General features: G+C 36.4%; 2 protein-coding genes and 1 pseudogene across 4 annotated transcripts in view; all 3 read right to left on the bottom strand.

Annotated features, from left to right (window-relative positions):
- The window catches only part of LOC145490697 (uncharacterized), a 47,757-nt gene extending 33,001 nt beyond the window's left edge, over nt 1–14,756 (bottom strand). The window contains exons 1-2 of one of the 2 annotated variants that reach the window (XM_081469785.1): nt 14,565–14,756; nt 14,357–14,481 (exon numbers count right to left, since the gene is read on the bottom strand). In XM_081469785.1, the coding sequence (XP_081325911.1) occupies nt 14,357–14,417 (61 nt within the window). In that variant the 5' untranslated portion in view covers nt 14,418–14,481; nt 14,565–14,756. Of the gene's footprint in view, nt 1–14,356 lie in introns of both variants that reach the window. The other variant, XM_081469784.1, reaches the window with a different exon arrangement.
- LOC145490683 (uncharacterized) lies at nt 3,317–12,152 on the bottom strand. 2 transcript variants are annotated; one of them, XM_081469771.1, is made up of 4 exons: nt 11,787–12,152; nt 11,526–11,675; nt 5,137–5,176; nt 3,317–5,027 (listed from the first exon to the last, which is right to left on the bottom strand). In XM_081469771.1, exon 4 carries the CDS (start codon nt 4,990–4,992, stop codon nt 3,976–3,978), a length of 1,017 nt encoding a protein of 338 aa, XP_081325897.1. In that variant the 5' UTR covers nt 4,993–5,027; nt 5,137–5,176; nt 11,526–11,675; nt 11,787–12,152; the 3' UTR covers nt 3,317–3,975. The 2 variants fall into 2 exon arrangements, with proteins under 2 accessions (XP_081325897.1, XP_081325898.1); XM_081469772.1 differs by lacking the exons at nt 11,526–11,675; nt 11,787–12,152 and adding an exon at nt 10,171–10,292.
- A 365-nt stretch (nt 14,757–15,121) lies between the features above and the next one.
- Nucleotides 15,122–16,199, bottom strand: LOC145490364 (uncharacterized; annotated as a pseudogene).
- Nucleotides 16,200–16,738: the final 539 nt, after the last annotated feature.

The following is a 16,738-nucleotide window of genomic DNA, read 5'->3' on the forward strand; positions in this document are numbered from 1 at the left end:
AACCGTGAATTTTCTTTTTTTTCTGTTGTTGCAACACTGTTACTAAACAAACCTTGCATGTTTTTTTTTTCCTTACAACACTCAGTGCTACTAAACGAACCTTAGTGTCTCAGTGGTTTCAAAGCTGCTCCTAGGCGAACCTTGCATGTTTCTTTTTTGGTTACAACACTGCTACTAAATGAGTCTTACCTAGAATAGATGTCATGGTTGTAGGAGGAATTACTGTCATCATAGTGCTTGAAGAATTATCTAAAGTTAGGGATAGATTACGTGTAAGAAATCGTAAAATTACAAGAACACCTTCATTCGAAATACCTAGACTTTGCAGAATTTTGATTGGTGCATGGAACTGAAAACAGAAGTAGGTATTAGTAGGTATTATTAGGTGTTTTGGTATTTTTTTTGTTTCGCATTCATAGTGTTCATCTTGACTGTAGATCCAGTTTTTATCATCATGGGAAACTACGGCTGTAATGGTTTTTTGGTTTATTCAAAATCAAATCAGTATATAAAGAAATTTAAGTTCATTTGCACTGCACCGCGGTTTAAGATCTTGGTAACAGGTTTTACTGTCAGTAGCAAATAGGGTAGAAATCTGCTACGTTAGAGTTTTCCTGCTCTTCCTTACCATGGAGAATATCTACGGCCCTAACATTGCATGTAATCAGTCCAATGATTGGGGCAATTTCCACCGGCCCAATTCGTGTCGAGTAAGAGAAGAGTGGTGAGAAAATGACTGAAAATGTTTTCACTTTTTCAATAGCCCCGAATAACCAATGACAAATGTAAACAAAGGAGTACCGAATATTGGATTATTGTATTCGAGAAATCGGCTGGAATCAAACAAACACATCAATCGAAGAAATCAAGTTGTCTTCAAAAGTATGCTCAGCCTTAACTGTATCGAGATTCTTTCTTTGATGTGTTTGTAGTTCGATTCCTATACATTAATTAAGTATTCGGCACTCCTTCTTTTACATGTTTTTTGTTTTTGTTTTTGTTTTTGTTTTTGTTTTTGTTTTTTTGTTTTGGTTTTAACACTGCTACTGAACGAACCTTGTGTGTTTTTTTTTGGTTACAACACTGCCATAAATGAACGTTGCATGTTTTTGTTTTGGTTACAACACTTCCACTAAACGAACCTTGCATGTCTTTTGGTTACAACACTGGTACTAAACGAACCCGGCATGTTTTTTGGTTACAACACTGCTGCTAAACGAATCTTGCATGTCTTTTTTTGGTGACAGCAATCAGTGCTGCTAAACGAACCTTGCATCATCATAGCGCGTTTTTTTTGGTTTCAACATTGCTGCTAAATGAAACCTTGCATGTTTTTATTTTGTGTGTGTGTGTCACAACACTGCTACTAAAACAGTGTCACCTGGTGTTGGACTAGATGTCATTTGGGTGGGTGTAGTAGACATTTCTGTCATCATAGTGCTTGAAGGTTCATCTAAAGTTAGAGATAGATTACGTGTAAGAAATCTTAAAATTACAAGAATACCTTTCTTGGAAATACCTAGACTTAACAGAATTTTGATTGGTGTATGGAACTTAAAACAGAAGTAGGTATTAGTAGGTATTATTAGGTAATAATAATAATAAATAATAAAAGCTTTCTTAATGTGTCAATGTATTTAGTTTTCAGAACTAATTGGGGACACAAAGAAATTAAAATTATCAACAAATAAGAAACGATATTGGGTATTTGGTATTGTTTTGCAATCATTGTCTTTTATTTTGCATTCTTAGTGTTCATCCCGACTGTAGATCCAGTTTTTATTTACAACACTGCTACTAAACGAACCTTACATGTTTTTTAGTTACAACACTGCTACCAAACAAACCTTTTTTTTGTTTGTTTTTTTGGTTAAAACACTGCTACTAAATGAGTCTTACCTGTTGGTGTGGCTACAACATTGCTACTTGGAGCGGATGTCACACTGCTACTTGGAGCGGATGTCACACTGCTACTTGGAGCGGATGTCACACTACTACTTGAAGCGGATGTCACACTGCTACTTGGAGCGGATGTCACACTGCTACTTGGAGCGGATGTCACATTGCTTGATGAGACATCTAAAGTTGGGATAGATTACGTGTAAGATGCAAATGTTTAGTGCAAATGAAAGTTTCACCCCTGCATTCGAAGTTTATTTCGGATTGATTTAAGAGAAATAATTCTTGTTGTACACTTGTCGTGAGCTTCTCGCAAATTTATATCGTCCAAGTCGGCTCTGATTTTGATTTACTTAGAGTGTACAACACTAAAAGAAACCGTCTTGTCTATTATCAATAGCAACTAAACCTTTTCGGCCTTTTTCCCAAACCGCGCTGCAGTCGACGAGCCTAGCGACATGACGATTATGCAGAGTATGCATACTTGAGGCGTAGCGGAGTGGATCCACAAACTACAGTAAAAATCCGCGTGGAAGAACCTACAAGTCTGGCAAAATAGGTTCTTGTATTTTAAGGTAGTTATTGACGATTTAGTCTGAGTAGGTTTTATTACTAGTGGTAACCACAGGTTAGAAAGTGCGGGCCTTGATGCAGTTAAGGGAAGGTACTGGGGAGGAAGTTTTTTTTATATTGGAGAATGAAGTGAAGTTGAAAGTTTTGGGAAGTTTGCTATAAGGTGGCATAAGTGTGCTATTTGAGATTTATTATATAAACGACGGTTGTTTATTAGGTGTTTGACGACGTATGGTAACAGTATCGGGATGTGTCCAAAAGTAGGGTGTTTTTTTACGCGTATTTGATATCACCAATCATATGTTGTCAAGTTTGCCTTGTTTCAATGTTAACGAGCCAATAAGCTGCGGTTGTTTATTAGGAGTTTGACCACCGAGGAAAACAGTATCGCAACGCGTCGAAAATTACCATAATTTTTTTACGCGTGTTTGATATCACCAATGATATGTTGTCAAGTTTGTCATGTTTCAATAGTAATGAGCCAAAGGTTATTGATCTTAAGTGGAAACATACCCGGATCTTCCTCGGCAATCTTCGCTAATCTCCGGGAAAGTTCGGAAATACCGTATGACATTTGGGCGATATTTATAAATCTTCGGAAATCTTCGGAAAATGGTTGGAAACTTTCGGAAAACCGTGAAAAATCCTCGTAATTGGTAGGTTTATAAAATGAAGAAAATAATACATGGTTGCTTGGAGATAGGAAATGTTATTTCTCTTGTTGAAATCTATATGTCACTCGTTTGCTACTCTCACTTGTGCGATATCAAGTTGAACAGTCAGAGAGAAATTCCATATCTACTTGTGCCCATGTATTATTTTCTATATATTTGTGTTTCTGGTGAATGAGGAATAAGTCTCATAATTGTTTGTGAGAAGACAACAAGATTTATTGAAAAGTACCAAGTTGTAGAAATGAACATAACAAAGATAACCTGGTACATGTAACTCAAGAGTATAAATTAATACACTTTTCAAGCATTTTCACTAACAGGTGAAAATGTCACTAATAAAATTGGAAAATTTTAAGTGTTACTTTAACTTTGACTTTGATATGTGAAAAATGTCTCTCTTAGATAACATGAAATGTGAAAAATGTCCTTAAGATAACTTGAATATGTAAAAAAATGTCTCTCTTAATCGAACTTGAACAAGTGAGAAATGTTTGTGTTAAGAAGATTTAAATAACGTAATTTATATGGAAAATTTCTCACTAAGATAACATGAACATGCAAAAACAGGTTTCTGTCAATATAAGTTGAACATGTGAAAAATGTCCCTCTTAAGACAACTTGAACATGTGAAAAAATGATTCTTTTGATAACTTGAATACCCTACAATGTCTGTTTAGTGTCACTGCAACCATAAGTTTTAAGAACTACAGGTGCAAAACATTCTAAAAAAATTGTCAAGTATTTTACAGGTGAATGTTCTAAAAAAACATGAACACAAGTTTCACTCTCAATTAAACTGCAAGAGATATTGACATGTAGCAAAACAGATCTAATCCAAAACTTCTAAGATGAAGTTGGATGTAGTGTCAATGACGATGTTTACATTTTCCAATTCAAGGAGTCCTGCTTTGAGTTCATCTGTGGTGTTGTCTGAAGAGAGATTGACTTTTTTGATAAGAATGTTCATGACATCTGTAAAGGCAGTCAGCCAGACATCTTTCCCGTCAATTTCAGCACAGAGCCGAGCTGACATCCCCCTTTCTGCCGCTTTCACTTTTTGGCAGGTGCCACATGCAGCACAAGTGATCACTTTACAATCCACGGCATACGGCATTTTCTTTTTGCAGTTAGCAATTTGGCAAAGCATAAAAGTGTTCACTTTGTCAGTGAATTCAAATTCATTAACTGTTATTTTCTTTTTAATGTTAGATAACAACTCCTCTCCTTTTAGCTCGTGCATTACTGCGTCAATGGGCGTGAATGTGGTTGCTATCGTTGTTCCCAGATGTGTCTTGCCATTAAAGTTTTTAACACTGAGGTTCTTGATTTCATAGCTCTGTCCACTGGTCAATGCTGTAATGGTATCATCCCAAAGATGGATAATTGCATGGCCAGTTTTGTCTTCTAGCACACAGTCTTCCTTTACTCTTCCTTTGGAACCATTCCTTTTGGAAAGTTCTTTTGGGTCCAAAGAACCCATGGTCAACGTGGCTTTGACGTTTACTTTTTGGTTTCTGCTAAGCTTATTGAGCTGTTGTAAAGTAATATCTGTGGCAGATGTCTCGGGAAGGTTGGATGATGATGCACTGCCTGCAGAAGGTGGCTCTTTGCAGGGATGAAATTTAATGTCACTCGAATTAGCTTTTATGAGTGAGGCATACTGGTTAATGAAGATTTGGCCATCATCATCCCTGGCACTCAATATTTTTGAAGGTGATTTTGTTTTCTCAAAGTGGATGGCTTGCTGGTGTGATTTCTGGTCAAAGCCAATAGCTTTAGTAAACTTATTCGGTGACGTTTGGAAGGTGAATGTGTAGTAATCTCTACCAGTCTTTGCCTTTTTCATGGGTGACACCGAGTGCACAAAACCCGGAGGAGTGTCTGCAAAAAAAAATATACAAACAAGCATAAGTAAGTGGAATTGAAAGATTACAAACAGAAAATTTTTTTTTTTTTTGTAAAGTGGCAAAACAACAATCAGAATACAAACCTTTTCACTTTGCTGCCATGGAACTGTAAATGTGGCAGCACTGAAAAAATAAAAAAGGAAAGAAAAGATATGAAAGAGATTAAATTTAATGAATCAGTTGTATAAAATATTACTTAGTATGAGCAACATGATACACTTAAATGTTTCATTAAGTTATGTTCATATAATAATGATCATAATAAATAAATTATTCTTTTTTTACAATATATTTGTTTGAAAAAAAAAAAATAAAAAGTTGTTTGCAGTAACCTACTGTATTTTTTTTAAAGTAATTTTATCAATCTCGTTTAGTAATAGCAAAAGTATATTAATTATAATTATGAATTGAATGATGAAGTTATTAACTCACTGATTTGTAGGTAGGTGTTAGTAAGTGAAATTTGAGGTGGTATGATTTGCCAACCTAGAAAGGCGCTCCTCTTCTTGAAACCTGAATTGAAAGTTTGATGCATTCTTAATGGCCTTCAAGCGTTCAAATGACATTGGCTCAATAAGACAAGAGCCAAGTGTTTTCACCCTACTGATTGCAACATATGTCATGCCTGCTGTTTGTTCTCGTGAACCAATATCGATCCAAGCTTTTTCTAGAGTAAGTCCCTGGCTTTTGTGTATTGTAATAGCCCAGGAAAGCTTTAATGGTAATTGCTGTCTTTCATGAAAAGTATCAGGTAAATGAGATTTAACAGTGATAGGGCACACTGGGACACATTTTGGTAACAATTCAGTAAATGATGGCCCTGCATAATGGTCAAATTTAACCGTAACTGCTATTGGTAAATCTGGCGGCGAGTGATTCTCTGCAAATATGAGGTCTACAACTTTTCCAGTAGCTCCATTGCATAGTCCAACCTCTGGCCACAAATTCATTGTAAGCATTACTGAAGCCTGTCTGGCAAGAAATAAGATTGGTACTAATCCAGACATTTCATCCGAAGGTAATGATTTAGCAGTGGAAGATGAATGACGAGCCTGAATGCAGGCTACTGGTCGAGAAAGCTTCAGCAGTTGTTGGTGATTGTATTCAGCCACTTCATCATTACCATAAAATAATTTTATTGCATCATCAAATTCATTTAAATTAGCAACCAGTGATGGCTGACGAGATAAAAGAAGCCTCCAGTCTTCTTCCGTAGAATCACCGGTGCGAAGGCGCATCAATAATTGTTTAAAGGCAACCTGCGTAGTATCAGAGCCCTGCACTCTTTGATTCACAGATAATCTAATTACTTTATCAAACATTAAATTTGCAACGTGGCCTTGTTCACCAATAGGACCTGATGGCTTTGTGTGATATAAAGGTTTGTCTGCAACAGGTGGTAGCTGTGCTGGATCACCTACCAAAATAATAGATTTTCCTCCAAAAATTTCATCCTGTTGTCCAGTTGCTTGCCTACATCGTTTGTCAATCCAACCAAGCAATGTCTGGCCAAGCATAGAATACTCGTCAATCAATATATATTTAATATGACGCAATCGGTCTTGCAACCTTATCAGAGACTGCCCTTTAAGATCCTTGTTACCTCTTGGACCAACAGGTAAATTTAATACTGATTGAATGGTCTTGCCATTAATATTGAATGATGCTTTTCCAGTAGTGGCAGTAACAGAGCAAGATTGTTGTCGTAGAGATTTCAAAGCACTAATAAGGTAACTTTTGCCAGTTCCTGCAAATCCATTTATTATTAAAAGTAAGGGTGGTTCTTGGCGAGGACTTTCGAAGTGTTGTTTAACTAAATTGTATGCAAGTGCTTGCATGTTGCTGAAAGTATTGATGTTTATGTTGTCATCAGGGTTGCTTAAAGGTTTATAAATATATGTTTGCTTTTTAGAATTTATCCAGGATGGCATTTCAGCTATTTGTTGTGAAGTATATGGATAAGAGGTTGTCTGCCAATAGGTAGAATTGTTAGTATATAGTGAGGAAGCTTCAGGATCAGTTGAATTATTTGAGTGCAAAAAGTCTGCTAAGATCATCCATTCTTCACATTGCTCTGATTCAGAAGACTGTTCATTTTGTAAATCACAATCAGAATAATCCTGTAAATCTTCAAGTTTGTCATGCCAATCGGGTACATGGTTTTGGGCATACTCTGACTGCAAAAATGTTTTCCATTCACTAATGAATTAATTATCATTTTCCTCTTTACTTCCCCATGCATCTTCTGGTTTTGTTTTCCATGGCTTAAATCTCAATAATTGATATTTACAGTACAACCCAAAATTAGGGCTTTTTATGCTTGAAGAATATGTAGGAAAAACCCTTGGAATTAAGTTTTTAGGCTGATTGACTAATTTGCCACTTACAACTTTGTACTTTGTTGCAAAGTCAAGAAAGTTCATATCTGTCAACTTACATTTTAAATCTGCCTCATATTTGTGTTGTTGAGCATATATATCAAGCAAACTATCTGTTGTTACTACTTCATCAGGTGCATCAGACAGGTTAAGTCTACGGGAACCATTTAAGTTCACAGGAAGAACAATGAAGGATGAGCTAACAAAATTGAGGGAAAGTAAATGGTGCATTGTTTCCTGTGCAGAAAAATCTTTCTGACCTAGTGTTTTCATGACAGTTTTCTTGATCATTGTTGTGGCATCAGCATTTGACTGAGAGTTCTGAACAATAGCACTGAACATGTTCTTAAGCATGTGAGACCGTGTTTCACTCTTCGCTGCATACTTTGCCAGATACTCTACACAGGCCTGATAATCAACAACAAGCTGAATATCACAGTTTGCACGCCAGCCTTGAAGCTGAAGTCGTTGGTGGTTGTTTAGTCTAGAGTCGTTCCTTTTGGTTGTAACTTGCATTTTATATTTAGGTGTGTTATCCTTGGAATGAGTTTCTTCAAATTGCAATGAGGTTTTCTCACAATGTTCAAATGGAAAATTAAACCTACATTTGGGTTCTGTTTCATTTCCTTTTTTCCTTAAACAATAGCTGGTACTACATCGAGTGTGCCTTTGAACCATGTTTAATAGATCAATGTATTCACTGTCAGATTCAGATTCTTCGATATTATGGTAGTATTTTTGACAAGGATGAATAACCGGTTTTATCCAATTGCCTTCATGTGGAGGATCTGGGTTACAGGTAGAGAGAATCCAATTATAATACTGACAGATTTTTTCACTAGCTATTTTCCCATTAATAACAGTTGCACTATCAGGTGTACTTTCATCTTCAGAAACATCTGCCAAGTATCCTTTAAGTGCAGTATCGCTCAATTTGTACAAACCTGGATCATTGTTTAATTTTGCAACACCGTGACAATGAATACTACCTCTAGACTGATATTCGAATCTATACCAATGCCATTTGGCATCAAGTGAGTTATATAACCAGTGTTTAATGAAGCTCTTTAATCTTTCAGTATAGAACCAATCAACTATGTGAGGGTTATCAATGACATTCTGACGTCGTACATCAGAAGAACTGTCAGTGCTTTCTGTATTACACAAACTTTGAAAAAGGGCATGTAATTCTGGCCAGTGCATATCTGCTGAGGAGAATGTGAAAAACAAAGTTGGAGGACCCACATGTTGTATGATTGCTTTTAAATCTTCTTTTGCCTTGAACCAATAAACATCTGAACCAGTTATATTGGTGATGTACCGTGACAACTTTGACATTAAAAGGTTACTTTGATTATTCCTAATCATATCTCTTAACTCTTGCAATGTTAAATGTTTTTCTCCAGGATTTTGCTTAAAAAATATTCCAGTTTGTTGAAGAATTTGTTTACGCTGAATCATATTTAAAGCCCAGTAAGAAAATCTTGGATGATTTGCAAAACGATAGTGCCATATATTATCTTTTTTCTCTGCAAATTTAATAAGGTGTTTAACCTCTTCCTTGAGAGTGACATTTTTTAACACGGATGAGTTTGTTGGATCCCCTTTACTATCTGGAAATAATGTAGGAAATGCCAGTGTAGCCAAAAATGGAGTGCTAAACTCATTTAAAGGATTGTCACTTGAACTTGGCCAGTCAATATGACCTTGGAAAACTTGCTGATTTATTAAATGTTCTTCTTGTTGTTGGCTATTATTTACTGGAAGAAAGCTTGAAGTATCGACATTTGGATTATAAACGATGTCGTCTTCTTCATAAACAGGGTCATGATCTAGACTGCAGTTAAGGGTATCATCGATAACTTTCCCTTCTGTTTGTAGGGAAAGAAGCTGTTGGGGGACTTCATTCTCTGGTAAAGATACAAGTGCTTGATAATTTATTTCAATATCCAAATAAAGAGGATTATTTCTCAAAAGCCAATGTATCGCATCTGATACTACTTGTCTTCTTACAACAAGATTTTTAAAATTATTTCCTATCCCTTTTTTCCGGACAACAATAACAGGTAAATCTTTTGGATATCTTGGGAGAGAATGTGCCAGTTCTCTAATGTCCTGTGGTATATTTATACAATGCCCTGAGAAACCTCTTTGTCCTCCTGGTTTGATATAAACATGCATAATGGGAAGAGCACGAGCAATTAGCATTTCTTCCACTTGAGTTAAACCTCGTAGTTCGTCTGGTACAGCTGAAGGCACCATTAGGTTTTCAGTGGAAAATTTCTTTGGAAGATCCTTTTCTCTAGAACATCTCGCACACTGGTAGTTATTTATAGATTTTGGAGTGGATTTTAAAGGCCATGCTTCAAAACAAGATTTACATTGGTAAATAGTATAATTGTTTGACTTATTAAAATTTGCTATGTTCTCCTTTGCCCATGGCTGTTCATGTAGAGGAGCAAGATTTTCTGTGCAGCAGTTTGATAAATATTCTTCTTTTGAGACTGTTGCATTAGAAAGGGATTCTCTAACACATACTTTCTTTTTTCCATGAGTTTCTTTATTTTCCTTTCTTTTATGTGTAAATTGATACCTGGATCAGTATGCTGCTAGCCTCTCTTTGCGGTGAGCATCTGTTTCAGATAATTTGAATTTGAGATATTTAAGAGCATTTTTATTTGTATAGTGTGGCTCTGTAGAAACGTAATGTAAATCCTCTATGTACCCAACAAACAATACTTTTGTTATTTCCTGGCCACCAGATGGAGTAATTGTTGATCCTTCTGGGCATGAAAGCCGTGATTCAATTATATGAATGACAGAATGAAGTTGATTGGCTACAGCCTGAATAATTATATGATCACACCATGCCCCAGGAGCACGCATTCTTTGCAAATACACTTTCCATGAATTTTCAGATACACTTTCTACAAACAACTCAGGATGCTTTTCAAGATATTTTACACCTGCTTGCCTTATTTCAATGTGAAACTCAGGAGAACCATAATACTGATGGGAGACTGATCGGAAAAGGCAATCACCACAGCCTCCAACATCAACTGGCTGTGAACCCTTCTGTAATAGTCTATCAACCAGACGATCATAGGAGCTCGCTGCAGCATCAATCTGATTTGACTGGTTATTTGTAGAATTCATACCACCAGAAAGAAATGGAAGTACACATTGTTTTCTTACGAATATACTTTCATTTCTGAAACCTTTTTTGTTGGAGTTAATTTTTTGAGCATTTTTCTTTAAATAGTACTGACCAAAACAGCTTTCACCAGAATATCTGGCAATCCAAAATGTAACCTCACTTTTTTTGCAGAAGTAATGCAGTTCTGAAGACCTTGGAACCTTTTGTTTTAAAAGACGTTTTAATTGTTTTCTCTTCTTTCTATGATTAAACAAACTAACGAATTTCCGTTTAGGAATTCTAGAAGGTTCTCTGTCTCTCTTCCTGCGATGGGATTGCTTAGAATGAACAAAACACATGCTTCTACAACGGTATTCCTTAGTAGGCTGAGCAACCAACATACTTTCAAACACTCTCTTCTTCTGGGCGGCATAATTAAATGGAAGCACAAATTCACTTTCCAACGGAGCAGAACAAAACTTTCTCGGCAGTACCGGCAATGCTAAGAAAATAACTGGACTCCATTTTGTTAGCCGTGATAGTTCTAGTTTAGGCTCTGCGATTGTTTGAATTATTCTGGCTGATTTGATGAGTGGTGACCAAACTGGGTCAAATATTGGCAAAACTGTGCCGTCTTTTGATTCGACTTGTGGGCTAACACAACCAGGTGACCAAACTGGGTCATCGCTTTTTGACAAAACCGAGGCTTTACTCTTTTGTATGCATACTTGTTGAAAACGCAAAAAAATCGGTATGCATTCGACCCTCTGAGATAAAGACTGGAACATCTGTGGCATAAGACTTGGAAAAATTCGCCATGTTTTCCGTACAGACAGTGTTCTGTAGTAGATTTCCGTAAATCGAAACATGTCAAACTGCTCCTTCAAAAAGTAAAAGTGGTTTACCAGAAAAATTAACCGCCCAGAAAGTTAACAGTATAAAATATAACGCAACTCACCTTATCTTCACGGCAATATGAATTCAAATAGATCGTAAAAACTTGTCAGACAACGCTGAAAGTCACAGCAAATCCCCAGAAAATCGCCTCAACAAGTTCACCAAAACGTCCTTTGATTTCCAAGTGACAGGTCGAGCCACGTGCGAAGAGCTTCAAAGATCAAAACAATAGAGATGCCCCTTGAAATATTGAGTTGATTGGGCTCTACCAGAATAATTAACCGCCGAGAAAACTGTAAAATATAACTATAACTTAACTCACCTTATTTCCAGAGCAATAAATCAAAAGATCGTGACAACTTCTGAGACAACGTCGATATCACAGCTCACAGCAAACCTTCTCGAAAGCAAAGCAACGCTTCTACGAACGCGAACAACGTCGGACAACGCATGAACAACATCGGAAAAGCCTTTTCATGTGACAGAAGCCTCGATCTCAGGTGACAAACTTTAGTGATTGACAAACTGTAGCGGTTGACACATTTTTCGCATTCCGATCGTTCTTAGTGGAAGAAGAAAATTTTCAACTTCCGCTTTCTGTTCGCTCTTTATTAACGTGGCGCGCACGCATAAAACGCAATCCGCTGGTCACTGTCAAGATTAGGGTTGCGGACCTCTCTTGGGCCCGCAATTAGGTTCTTAATTTCTACGAAGAAGATCTAGTTGTTGATTACCAGAAAAATAAATAAACTTGGCTTTGGTCCTTGAATATACGGTATTTATTAACAACTGTATTATATATTTTCTTGTAATATAAATTTGCCATCTCAAAGCCACACTCCTTAGTTCTAATGTTTATCGTAAATTAACTGTAACCTACATATAAGAAACTGCTTCATCTTGCTTGGTTAAACAGGTTCTTACATTTTTGTGTATAAAAATGGTAAGTTTCTGCCAGCAGGTTCTTAAACCATTAGGTTTTTACACGCGGGTTGTTACTGTACTTTGACAGTATTGCATGACACAATTTATCATCGATAAGAGCACAGACGCATAAAGTTGGCGTCCATTTGTTTTTTACAATGACAGAAAGCCAAAACGATCAAGCATGGACTTCTGAGGAGAGAAAGTAGTGCTAGGTACCAAATATTTTTCAGCCAGAAATGATTCCGAAACTCATGAGCTTTTCAACACTTCATTTTACATTTGTAAAATCAGTCAGTATATTCGACAATAATGTATCCACAAAGCAAATAAGCCAGTTGTGGTAAGCCATCCATGAATTTCTTTAATTAAAATTTCCTTTTGAATTTGACATGCGCACAGTAACTCATTAGCTCCATGTCATGCCTCACTCTGTTCCAAATACCTCACAAGCGCACTTAAATCCTGCCTTATTTAAGAAAAATTAATTTTTCCTTCACAACTAGGTTTAGATGATCAATATATATATATATTTTTTAAGGGATTCTAAATTCATACTGAATTCAAAAATTTGCAATTGTTTGATCTCTTATCACTCTGCTATGATACTACTGTTGCTCAATGAGTGGGCAAGATGAAATAAATCCTGTGCAGTGATTGGCTACCCGAGCGGGCACAATGTTTCCGTTAAAAGGTTTGGGGTTTTTTAAAGACTGAATTGACTAGTGTATGATCGCGAGCACAAAGTCCAAACAGAATGAAACGATGATCAGTCTGATCATCACGTGATCACTTATTTCAATTATCGACTCAAACAAGTCGAGAAAACCGTTTCAAAAAACTTGTGCGGTCAATGTCGTATATGACTTGTTTACCGTGATAGATTGACCGAGATAGAGGTATATGTTTATACTTTTCAGGTTGTGGTTAATTCAGCTGAAAAGTCCATTCCATGGTGATACAGTTAATAAGATTGTTTTGAATAGCCGTGAATAAATTAACCGTGCCGCATCGCTTCTGCTGTAAAGCGAAGGGCACATCTCTTAACCTTTTCCTTGGTTACCAACTGTAAACTAAAATGAACATTGTATTCTTTAGTTGTTTTTCAGAAAGCAACGTATCTACAAGAGATCTAGCAGATGCTACAATTTTTTGATCTATTGAGCATGAAACGAGCTGATCACATTTTGTCAGCCAATGTAACTATTGTCCGAGATTCAACGAGCATAACCTTACTCAGAATAAATTCAGGAATAAATAAATCAGTTGCGTTGTACATGGTCTATGCCTTCATTGCGTAATTTCCAATGTGTTTTGCAATTGCAGAAGTATAGAGTATTCTTTCAAGCAACTGTTTTATGGCCGGCAAACTGCAAGTTTTGGTCTAACAAAAAGACTGATAACTCTTGATGTGTCATTCACAATGATGTAACTGTAAGCTGGGCTCGGTGGGAAACTGTTTCGAGTTGTTCTTAAAATCATCTCTTGGATGACGGAACTGATGTAGTAAATCATACCCACACGAGCTGGAAATTGTGTCCAACCATTACAGTGTTTCTCTCTCCAAACAGACGACCGGCACATTTACTAAAGTAACATTGATCTGGACTTCTGTTCAATCTGCGGAGGTATCAGCATTCGAGCTATCCCAGAACAACAAATAATAAACTAATCCATGTACAACTAAGGAAAACCCTGAATCCCATTCCCACTATTCTTAGGAATGCTTAGGGTGAGTATCGTGTGCTTTACTTGTAACCATGCAAACAGAAATTCGCGTTTTGTCTTGTTTAAGTATGGCATTGACCGGCTGTCTACCCTATCACCATGAATATTCAACTTGCAAAGAAGACTTCACTTTTCTACGCTGCTTTTTCACTGAAGGCTTCTTTTAATTGCTCGACAGTGCTTATCATTACCGAAAGACGGCCGAAACAAAATAGACAGATACCAAAACGTTTCGCTTACCATACGAGAAGAGCAATCCTTGAAGGATCATCAGTGTCGCGGTGAGTTGAAATGTTGCCATGTCGCCACTCGTTGCAAACGTGGTCGTTTTCAAGAAACCTTTCCAAAAAATTTCACTCCAGACTCTGCTGACGAGAAGATAACCAGAAAATGGAATTTTAGATTGCTTGTGAGATTTAGTGGGGGAGGGAATAAAAAAAACACTTACGAGTTGCACTCACGAACACATGCGAAAGCGAAGTGAGGGCAAAGGATGATTTATTGACCTTTCAATTTTTCCAATCACCCTCTTGTAACCATAGCGATCGCCACTAAACACCATTATATCCTTTAGGCTACTCTTTGTTCTTTTTGCTGTATCACGTAGCTAAATATCTAAGTTTGATTACTCCTGCACAAAGTCCCAGGAATTATTTCCACAAAGTTGAAAATACCAGACTACTTAAGATATAATGTAAAGACATAACCCTCAAAGCCCAGATGCGCTATATTTTCTAAGTCTCGCGCAAATCGACTTCCGGCATGACGAATCGACAGAAAAAGAAACGACTCGTGTCGATTCCATCCAAAAGGGTCCTCGAATCGACATCCGGTTGGTCGAATCGTCAATTTAAAACACGAATCGACTCTAGTTGGGTGTATTGGACAACCCTCTATAGTTTCTGTCATTATTACATTGTGCGTTTTTTTAGTTCCATTATGCAATTTATGAATTTTCTTACCAAATGTTTAGTCAATTTAAATAAGGTACCTGTCTCACGTGTTTTAGATTTTCCTGTAAACAGCTGGAGGAAATCCTGAAACTCCCTTGTATCTGATAGCTGCATTTTGTGTGACGAATACATATTCATCGTTGCAAAAAACGACATTAGTTCATCAAACAGGCCCAAAGACCTAGCACCATTTTCTGAGAGTCTCTCTCCAAACTTGTCCCAGGTGCAGTGTGGGAGCAACATCTGCCTTGCTTTATGTCCTCTAACTTCCACTTTGTCAGCCACCTTCTCAAGGATTTGGCTTAAAAATTCATGGAATGCAGATTTGCATCTCCCTAGGTAAGAAATTACACAGAATTCATGTTTTGGAATATGTAAGCCTTTGTTTGAATATTTGTGACATTTGTGATAAAATCTACCAATAAACTTCCCTGCTTACATGATTTTTTTGTGAATTTTTCCAGTAAATGGTTTGAAAATTTTACAAATTTATTTAGGTATAAATTGGGAGGAAATAATCCACAAAAGCTTAAAAAAACCTTGATCTATCCTCTAAATTGTATTTTGAGACATAAACTAATTTAAAACTCTTGCAACTCAATAATCGCTCACATACACTGTATGTAAAGATGCATTCCAACAACAGTGGTCTCTGTCTTAGTTTCTCAATTGTTATATTCATGTGAGTGTATATAAAATGATCTGTTGTTCAAATTATATGGCTTTTGCACAGCTGGTTGTTTTTGCCAGGAAAAATTCAGAGTCAACAACTCTGTTTCAATTTCCTTGATCCATTAATTAGTATTTGGTACTGTAACAGTTTTAATTTTGGGCAGTTTTTATAAATAATAGTAAGTTTGTTTTGAGCATTTGGTAAATTCCTAAAGAAGAAATAAGGTTTGTCCAAAATATGCACAATGTTTCAATTATGTACCTTTCCTTGAGGTACCAAAGTACATTTTCTTTTTGAGGGGTATATAAATATTTAAGGCAAATGTTTTCTATGGGAGCATTGAATTTGTTGTGTTTGGTGTTATTCAATAATTACCTGTAGAAATTACAAGTGCAATCCATGTAATTACTGGTTCTTGCCAGAACGCCTGCTGGACATTGACACATGAATGGCCCATACAGAATGATGTCAACACAATAAATCCGAACAATATTGATGTTGGTTTCTGTTTTAGACCCTTTGCAAAGATGTTACAGATCTATGAGTAAATGTAATTTTAAACAAATAAAGTTACATTAAAATCACAAACAGTGTGGATTAAAAGTAATTATATTTTAATTATGGCTGCAGTACACATTATATTTGCAAATTATTAAGAACCATAGTCAATTCCATGTGTTTTTAAACCTGCAAGCATGCAATCTTTGTGAATTTACATTTTTGTAAGTTATGAAGGACATTCGTGATATCTTTCCACCTGGGTGTTTGTCACTTGTGTTATTATTTCAATCAATTGTTGTTGTTTTTTTAATGAATTGCTTATTGTAGGGGAATATTTTGGTTGAACAAAAGCTGGCACCTGACCAAGTCACTTTGTTGACATTCGAATAGTAAAGTAAATGAGTAATTTTGTGTGATAATTTCAGTGTAAAGAATAGGACTCTAACATAGGTTATTTGTATTTACCTTCTTCATTTTCAGCAATACCCTTCACAA

The sequence above is a fragment of the Orbicella franksi genome, chromosome 6 (genome assembly GCF_964199315.1).
Source record: "Orbicella franksi chromosome 6, jaOrbFran1.1, whole genome shotgun sequence".
NCBI classification, from domain to species: Eukaryota; Metazoa; Cnidaria; class Anthozoa; order Scleractinia; family Merulinidae; genus Orbicella; species Orbicella franksi.

Excerpts from the sequence above, each read along its gene's own strand:
- LOC145490683 (XM_081469771.1), bottom strand. The coding sequence starts at position 4,992 with ATGAAAAAGGCAAAGACTGGTAGAGATTACTACACATTCACCTTCCAA.